At 38.1% G+C, this 10093-nt stretch overlaps 2 protein-coding genes across 2 annotated transcripts; both read right to left on the bottom strand.

Annotated features, from left to right (window-relative positions):
* Nucleotides 1-903: 903 nt before the first annotated feature.
* On the bottom strand, nucleotides 904-2055 carry LOC134791268 (cathepsin B-like). Its single transcript, XM_063762252.1, has one exon. The coding sequence runs from the start codon at nucleotides 2000-2002 to the stop codon at nucleotides 986-988; it is 1017 nt and encodes a 338-aa protein (XP_063618322.1). The 5' UTR covers nucleotides 2003-2055; the 3' UTR covers nucleotides 904-985.
* A 6564-nt stretch (nucleotides 2056-8619) lies between these two features.
* LOC134791307 (cathepsin B-like) lies at nucleotides 8620-9666 on the bottom strand. Its single transcript, XM_063762318.1, has one exon. The coding sequence runs from the start codon at nucleotides 9646-9648 to the stop codon at nucleotides 8632-8634; it is 1017 nt and encodes a 338-aa protein (XP_063618388.1). The 5' UTR covers nucleotides 9649-9666; the 3' UTR covers nucleotides 8620-8631.
* Nucleotides 9667-10093: the final 427 nt, after the last annotated feature.

The raw sequence follows: 10093 nt of genomic DNA, 5'->3' as shown, positions 1-10093 counted from the left end.
AAAAAAGTGTATACGAATCTTAGCGAATGTACACATCCCTAACAGCTGCCGCCCTCATTTTATCAAATATAAACTGTTGACACTACCCTCAATATACATAATGGAGGCTGCACTTTTTGTCAGACAACATAAGAACTATTCCCACCGAAAATCGATACGTATAAAACTAGAAGCCAATATAGAAATAAGCTGTTATTGCCAATATCTACGTTAGCTATGTATAAAAAAGGACCACAGTACAAATGTATACAAATTTTTAATAATATCCCTAATGCTATCAAAGCCGAACCAGATGATAAAATGTTTAACAATAAACTGAAACCCCTATTAATAGAAAATTGTTATTACACAGTAGAATCGTTTCTCAAAGATAATACGCTAGTTAAGTATGACATTGAATTAATTTAGGATTTTTTAAATTATAACTTGACCTATTCGTACCACTAATAAAACTTATTACCTATAATATTAGAATTAAGACATTCGTAAAATATACTATAAAATAAGTTGACCAAATAATTTAATTAACTATTTATTATTTCAATATATTTTTTGACATTACAATCCTGAATTAATTTATGTGACTAGCTGACATTTTATTGATTAATTGATAAGTTTAAATAATTATTATATTACCTTCGAGACTTAAATCGTTAAATTAAAACGTATAAAACTGTAAATAAGCATGTATCTACTATTGTGTGCCCTTACAGGGTGTCATGAACTGGCCTTTTAAATTGTAACACCTTATTATGTACATGACAATGCAGTATTGAATAAATGACTAAATGACTAAATGACTACATCTGAATACATAAAGTAATACATACATAGATAATGGATGGTAAAAATATCAGTAATTGTGGGTAGGTGAACAATTTAGGAAGAAAAACTATTTTATACAAAAATATTTATTTCATGGTACCAAATTAAATCTAATCAACATTCTCTTTGGCAATACGAGTAATTTGCATCTTAATTAAATTTATAATCCATCTAAAGCCGGTTCACCGGCCACAATAGAACTTTCGATGCCGCAGTGATCCTCACCACGCAGGATCTTGAAGAAGCCGTTGTCACCCCAATCGCTGTTCCACGAGTTAGCTATGAGCCAGTATTTCTTGCCGTTCTCCACACCCCACCCAAGGATCTTGATAGCATGACCACCCAGCGCGTCTCCTGATGTGTGCGAATATACCCCGCTTTTGTAATTCAATAAGTCCGCGTAAACAGTGAACGCCCCCTCGACAGGCCCGTTTTTATACAGCTCCGCTTTGATATGATCCTCGCCGCCTCTCACCGAAAACACATGTTTACCGTAGTGCTTGTCTTTACCGTATTCAACGTCGTATCCGGCTTCGCATTTCTTGACACATTTGGGCGTTTTCGAATCGCCATTGCAAGGCATTCTGTTGCCGGGGACGTGGTGCTCGCAGGGAGGGATCTCGTAAGGCTGGCAACCTTGGGTTGAGTTGTACGAGCCTCCTGATACGAGTCCGAAGTGCTTCCAGTATTCCCAAGCTAAAGACGGCATACCGCCGTTGCAGCCGAGGCCGCAAATCGGGCAGCAACTCAGCATATCTTCGGCAGAGAAGTGGAAATGTTTCGTACCGTTAGAATAAGTGCAGACGCGATCAGTCATAGCTTCGACGGCTCCGAACGCCCAGCAGCTTCCGCAGGATCCTTGGTCTCTTATCTCGTTCAGAGTCGGGCAATCGGGCCATTTGTCTCTCGGGTCAAAGTTCTCCGGCAGACTCGCGATGAGATCGGCATCGTGTTCTCTTACGGGGAGAGTTAAAAGCGTGTCATCCTTGAGTACGCCGGTTAATTTCCTGATGTGTGCTAGCGGGGTGCTGAGCGGGAAGTTGCGGCCGGCCTTCCAAGAGTTCTGCTTGGAGTTTATGAGGACTATGAACTCGTCGGAGAGCGGATGGAGCGGGCTCATCGCCGCCGTAGCGAAGGCGGTGAAGAGGAGCGCGCCGAATACCGGGGTGACCGCCATAATGCTTGTGGTACGTGATGCGGCGTCGAGCGAGAGCCGCCGACTGAGGGGAGCGACGAGCGTGCGAGCCGTATATGCGAGTGGGTCCAAGCGCTGCTCGCGTCGCGTGTAATTGCGTCGGTACAAACGGTTACAGTGTGATTACAACCTCATATGCAGACATTGCAGACGAGTCGAACGCTCAAATGAACCAGTCATTTATAAGGTCTAATCCAGATTTTTTTCCTATCTCTGAATCATCAAGTTTTTTAGGGTCTCAAAACCGACTTACATTTCGGAATAAGGAATGTGAAATGAAGCCTTCGGACACTTTTTTCTATTACGAAAAGTACTCCTAGCTCACGCTCTAATTTTAAAACGACATCCTTAAATAACATGTTTTAAAATGAGAGCGTCACTTCTATTGTAAGGGGCGGCTAGGTTCGTGTAGAAGAGCTTACCATCGGACAGGCGGTGTGCTTGTTTGCCACCAACATATTAATTAAAAATAAAAAGTTTTAGGTACCTACTTATTTATTGGCGATATAACTGAGTTCAATTATATCGCCAATAAATAAGTACCTACTTATTTTGCGAAGCTAATGACAATTGTCACGAGAAACGCGACAATTGTCACGAAATTCCGACACAGAACTCATTTCCTGTCAAGAATTACCGAAAGTTCTATTAAATCGTGTGACAATTGTCATCATCATCATAAACTTCACAAGAGAAATACCTGTTTTTTGCCGATATAATAAAGTTTTTTTTTAATAATACAATGATGGTGGCAAACAGGAATACGGCCCGACCGATGGTAAGCAGTAACCGTAGCCCATGGATGCCCGTGACGTCAGCAACAGTGACATTTGTCGATTTGTCGCACTTGTCGCCGTGGTGAAATAGGGGCCTGGATGTCGTTATGACGATCTGTTCCCATTCACACTGGGTAATTGGTACGTTCGACTCCCCTACCCTACACCAATGAACACGAGTAGGTCCACGAGCAGATAGGGGACGATGCTTGACCTATGTCGAAGGTTAGGTCTATCAATAACAAAGCTAACAGAGATTACGGTCGAACGCTCCACAACGATTAGCAAACATTTGTTTTGTCCCTCGGAAATAATTAGTCGGGGACTGGAATGTTTACTTCTACGCGAAATTATTTAGTACTATGCAAACACTTGTAATTGTTATGAAATTATATTTATTTTGTCGATCGGCGTGAAGCTCTAGATTTTAAAGTTTATAAAACTAGACTATGAACTAAAATAGATGGCATAAGCATAATTATATACGAAAGAAAACTGATTGGAAGAATTGGTGTTAACTTTTTTGAGCTAAGGTAAGGAGGGATAAGACTAGCATAGTTTACTTTGCTCGGGGCAAGACAAACAGTATGAGGATTCAATACAAGTGATAGTCTTACCCTGAAGCACTACCACCAGTTTTAACATTGACATATTCACTCACGTTTAAGTACTTACGTTTAACTTACTTTCTATGCATCTCGCTCGTACTCGCATATTAGTGCAAGCGAGATGTATAGAAAGTAATTTACGTAGACGCGAGTTAATCTGTCAATGTCAAAACTGGTGGTAGCCGTACTGGTGATAGTCTTTACCACCTTACCTTATATTAGGTACAGGTGCAATTAGGACATCCAGCTGGCTCGCAGGATCTGCGGTGAACGTGCTTAAAACCACCCACCACGCTAAAATCATGTATGTAGGTACTACACTTTAAATGGCAAGTTTTCCATTGTTTCTTAGCGTACCTATCATGTTGCGTTTGCGGCGTTGTATAATGTATTAATTATAGGTAATGTTAATATTTATATTGCGTTACGAATCCGCTAGATATAATAAATATAAAGGTTTTGATAGTTTCGGCATGTTGTAGAATTTCCTGTGTGTTGCGAACAAATGATACACTTTATGCTACATTTTTATGAGCCGTACAATCAGCAGCAATATATAGTTGCTAAGCGGGCGAGGTGTTCAAAATGATCTTGACGTGACTTTATTGTTGCCAAACTTTATTGTTAAATCAAATCAAATCAAAATATACTTTATTCATGTAGGCCTAGCAACAAGCTCTTATGAATCGTAATTAATCTTAATCTAATTATCAGAGTAATTTATTGATGTTAATATTATTCCATAATAAAATTGGATAATTATACATATCAAATTTAACACTAAGAATTTCACAAAAGGATCGTCAAACATTAAAAAAATTGTATAAAAAAATACTAGTCTAGAATTTCTAGAATAAAATCTAAATGTCAAAAAAAGCGTAAGTAACAAAAGAAGTAGATAGTATTACATCGGAATATCCATTTCCTCATCAATAATCAAATATACCTAATAAATAAATAATCATTTCGAATAACAATTAATCCCACGTTGTAATATCATTCATGTAGTCTTGTGTGGTATAATAAGCTTTAGAAATAAGTTTACGCTTTACATAATTCTAAAATTTATTAATAGATAATTTAGTAATATGGTTTGGAAGTTTATTATAAAATCTTACACAATTACCCATGAATGATTTTTTAATTTTATGGAGCCGAGTGAAGGGCACTGCGAGCTTATGTTTATTTCTAGTATTAATATTATGAATTTCTCAATTTTTCCTAAAATTTACAATATTTTTATGTACACATACAGAATATTCTCAGTGTTGACAGTGCACTGTCATTATGTCAATTTCCTTAAATTTATCTCTAAGTGAGTCTCTATGGTTCATTTTGTATATTGCTCGAATAGCCCTCTTCTGCAGAACAAAAATGGTATTTATCTCTGAAGCACCGCCCCACAGTAAAATACCATATGCCATAATGCTATGGAAGTAACTAAAATATACTAATCGAGCTGTTTTCACATCAGTTTACTGACGGATTTTGCTCACTGCAAAAGCTGCAGAGCTCAGTCTATTCGAAAGAGTAGCAATATGGGGACCCCACTGGAGTTTAGAATCTAAAGTTATACCAAGAAAAACTGTACTATCAACTAATTCCAATTCCTCATACTTCACAATGACACTTGTTTGCACATGCCTTACGTTACTACTAGCTGCTACTAGTGACAAACTTAATACATTTAGTCTTTTTCTCATTTAACAATAAATTATTAACATTGAACCAATTTACTACTTTTGAAATGGCATTGTTTACATCATTGTAAGCTTGTTGCTGTCGTTTGACTTTGAAAATAAGTGAGGTGTCGTCTGCAAACAAGGAATGGCAAGTCATTTATGTAGATAAGGAACAGGAATGGCCCCAATATTGACCCCTGTGGTACACCCATAGAGACCAATGACCCAGGTGATCGCTGTCCATTCACATCGACCCTTTGTATTCTACCATTTAAGTAGGACTTAAGTAAATTCAGTGCCGATCCTCTAACTCCGTAATAATGAAGTTTCCTGATTAATGTTTCATGACAAACACAGTCGAAGGCCTTAGATAAATCACAGAAGACACCTAAAGCATCTCGTGACTCCTCCCAGGCATCGAAAATATGCTTAATTAGCTCAACACCGGCATCGATTGTTGAGCGACCCCGTGTAAAACCAAACTGCTTATTAGTTATTATGCATCAAATTATTAACGTTAAAATGTCGTACTAATTGAGAAAGAACTAATTTTTCAAAAATCTTGCTAAATGTTGGTAGCACAGATATCGGTCTAAAGTTAGTGGGGTCAGAGCTGCTACCAGATTTAAATAAAGGAATTACTTTACTATGTTTCATTAGATCAGGAAACTCGCCGCAATCAACACTGTTGTTAAATATAACTACCAAGTCAGGCGCTACAATTTCTACTAAGGATTTGACAGCATGGACAGAGACTCCCCAGAGGTCATTAGTTTTTTTGACATTAATTGATTTAAACGCCTTTATTACATCTGAGATACAAACATGTTAAAAATGAAAGGTCTCCACAACACTCTGGAGCGTTATGTTTTAATAATGTAACAGCAGATGAGGGTGATGAATTTAACTCCTTAGTTGTGGATACTGGTACCTCGGTGAAATTTTTTTCAAATTCTGTAGCTACTTCTAAATTGGAATCTATAATTTTGTTATCAATGTTTAGTTTAAGTTCTTTAATTGTGTGTTTCGAGCGACCAGTCTCCACATTTATAACTTTCCAGGTTGCTTTAACAATGTCGGAACTACTTTTTATTTTCTGACTTAGATAATTTCGCTTAGCTATATGACAATCTACTTTAAACTTCTTCGAATACTCCTTCACATGTTCTTTAAATTCATCACTCTCATTAAACCGCCGTTCCTCATATAAAATTTCTACTAAGGATTTGACAGCATGGACAGAGACTCCCCAGAGGTCATTGTCATTAGTTTTTTTGACATTAATTGATTTAAACGCCTTTATTACATCTGAGGTACAAACATGTTCAAAATGAAGGTCTCCACAACACTCTGGAGCGTTATGTTTTAATAATGTAACAGCAGATGAGGGTGATGAATTTAACTCCTTAGTTGTGGATACTGGTACCTCGGTGAAATTTTTTTCAAATTCTGTAGCTACTTCTAAATTGGAATCTATAATTTTGTTATCAATGTTTAGTTTAAGTTCTTTAATTGTGTGTTTCGAGCGACCAGTCTCCACATTTATAACTTTCCAGGTTGCTTTAACAATGTCGGAACTACTTTTTATTTTCTGACTTAGATAATTTCGCTTAGCTATATGACAATCTACTTTAAACTTCTTCGAATACTCCTTCACATGTTCTTTAAATTCATCACTCTCATTAAACCGCCGTTCCTCATATAAGGCATACAGTTCACGTCTTCTTTGATGTAAGTCCGCAGTAGCCCACTCACTAAAAACTGATGCACCACTAACTACGACCGATTTTGAGGTGAATATCGCATTATAATGATCCATAATAGTGTGAAAGAATGAATTATACATACTATTAGGACTTCCGATAGAAGACAAAAAGGGAAGACAAAAAGGGAATTTTGAACACCTCGCCCGCTTAGCAACTTCTGCCGCTGACTGTACCACCATGATTCCAACTTCCCTGCGCACCTGTACGTGAAGCTAATAAAGTTCAAAACGAGTAAGTACTAACTTTTAATCTTTGAACACATATACTCGTACATACCTACTAAACTGTGCTGTTCATGATAATGTGGCAAATATTTGTACATGTAACATCCAAATTTTAATTTGTCCTTTCTTAAACCTTATTTCCAAGACATAAGGTCCACTTATGTTAATGTAAGAGTCTTGTTATAGTACCTACCGACATTATGAAAACTAATTCGACCGATAATCATATTAATTGAGCTGAGAGTTCACTGACACTCTAGAAGTCATCAATAACCGACGAAAGGGACCTAATTAAGTTACTACCGACTTGTACAGTCGACGTCATAGCTGTGTACATTTTACTTTGCAATAAGACGAGAAATATAATCATATACCTATTATATTTAACGTTGACTGTACGTAATAATCACTTATCAACCGACAAAAAGGTGCAAATATTTTTTGTGCTTAAATGTTTGTTTTCCAAATTTTCGAAGACGCTTCGATCGATTTAAAATTTGGCATATGGTGGCATAGTCTTCACGTCAGGATCTGATGATCCAGGAGAAATCGGGAAAACTCTTCTAATACCTTATACATAAATCTATAAGTATAGTGGCTTGGGTATTTTTTATCGTAACGCGTCCAAATACTCGGATGCTTTCGGAAAGCACCTTTTATTGAAGTGGAACTGCTGAGGAGGACCATACAATGGTGCCGTGTCTTGACTGTTTTGTGACGTCAGTTCTTTTTTAGATTATTTTTAGGTATTTTGCCTTTAACGATCGAAATGTAAATGTTATCAAGAATAAACCTTCCTTCCGCAAGTTTATTAATTGGACCATTGAACGTTTATGAACAATCAAAGTCAAGATATCCGGTTGTCGGTCAGTGGGGAGGACAAACGGATTTAAAAACAGGACACGGGAATTTAATTGAGTTAGATGAATTAAGGAGGGGACAGTGAAATGTTTGCCTTAGCCTGACTGTCAACACTTTAATCCTTGTAGGTTTTCGGATGAAAGAAACGCCTGGCGTCCGTTGGCACGTTGGGTGGATGACATCCGGAAAATTGCGGGTCACTTCTGGGTGAGATTAGCTCAGGACCGGGACAAGTGGCGTACTAGAAGAGAGGCCTACTCAGCAGTGGGCGATATATGGTTGATATGATGATGATGAGGTATAGTAAAGCTGCAGGCGTCTATAGACTGATCCTAATTACCTAAATCAGTCTGGCGATTTATTTGCCACCGTCGTGAAATAAAATAGTAGGTCAATGTTACTTAAAACGCTCACACACCTTACTGAATTCAGTCATCATGACTGTGCATCCTATCTAGATAGATCCTAGGATCCTAAAAAATGATTCTAGTTAGTTGCAGGCAGATTTTTACTTAACGCGGTTATACCGTTACGATTTAGGATTCTGAATTAAGTAAGATGTATGAAGCGCGTAGATAGCCTTGTCGGTAAACCCTTATTCCTGAATGGTCGCTTGTGATTTTAATTTTATAAGATTTATTCAAATATGTTAAAAACATTTTGTGCCTAAAGATACCCAGGCACTTTTACATATTTATTTAAATCCATCTAAATCAGGTTCTCCGGCTACAACTCCACTTTCGATGCCGCAATGGTCTTCACCTCGCAGTATTTTGAAGAATCCTTTATCACCCCAGTCACTGTTCCAGGAATTAGCACACAACCAGTATTTCTTTCCATTCTCGACACCCCATCCCAAGATTTTGATAGCGTGACCCCCTTTAAGTATCCCTGATGTGTAAGAATATACTCCGCTCTTGTAATGAATGAAATCCTCGTATACTTGAAACCCAGCCTCAACGGGACCGTGAGCGTACAATTCCGCTTTAATATGATCTTCTCCGCTAACAGAATAAGCAACTTTTGCTTCATGCTTGTCTTTAATATATTCAACATTATATCCCGATCCACATTTTTCTACGCAATCAGGTGTTTCATCAGGTGCTTCACATTTCGGTCTGTTTCCATCTACGCCGTGCTCGCAAGGAGGAATCTCATAAGGCCTGCAACCTTGCGACGAATTATATGGCCCTCCAGATACAATGCCGAAATATTCCCAGTACAACCACGCTGCTGATGGAATACCACCATAACAACCGAATCCACAAAACTCGCAGCAACTTACCAGGTCATCAGCAGAGAAGTGGAATTGTTTTGTGCCGTTTGAGTAAGTGCAAATTCTGTCAGTCATGGCTTCTACAGCTCCAAAGGCCCAGCAACTTCCACACGATCCTTGGTCTCTTATGTCATTTAGACTTGGACAATTAGGCCATTTCTGTCTCGGGTCGAAGTTCTCCGGTAGGCTTGCTATCAGGTCAGCGTCATGAACTTTGGGGGGCAGCGTAGAATATAATGGATCCTCGATGACTCCCATTAGCTTCTCGATGTGGGTACTCGGAGTGTCCAATAGGAAGTTTCGGCCAGCTTTCCAAGAGGTTTGTTTTGAGTTAATCAGAGATATGAACTCGTCGGAGAGTGGATGAAAGGTATCTTTGGCCGCTGCGTAAGCAGCAACAAAGAGTATGATGCAGTATTTGACTGAAAATGACATTGCTGTAGAGCTCCACAAATTATATTCTTTGTTTTTATGATTGGGTATTTATACCATACTCATATTTATATGGTAAACGGTTAACTAATTACGTGTAGCACTTATGTACGTAGTAGAATGCCTACAATTTTAAGCACCACACGTGTGCACAAGATAAAGGCAGAATATGTAAAATATTTGCAATTGTAATAGGTGTCTAATAAAAATAGAGTTTTTTATTAGAGTAGTTAAAGGAATACCTATGAAAGAATTTTGTGTGACGTGATACAATCACTACACCTTATAAAACAAAGTCCCCCGCCGCGTCTGTCTGTTTGTGTGTTTGTATGTTTAATCGCGATAAACTCAAAGACTACTGAACGGATTTTCATGCGGTTTTCACCTGTCAATAGAGTGATCATTGAGGAAGGTGTAGCTGTGTCACTTACAATGGCGTACAGACTGA

This window comes from Cydia splendana, chromosome 6, assembly GCF_910591565.1.
Source record: "Cydia splendana chromosome 6, ilCydSple1.2, whole genome shotgun sequence".
NCBI classification, from domain to species: domain Eukaryota; kingdom Metazoa; phylum Arthropoda; class Insecta; order Lepidoptera; family Tortricidae; genus Cydia; species Cydia splendana.
This window is presented reverse-complemented; position numbering and strand designations above follow the sequence as displayed.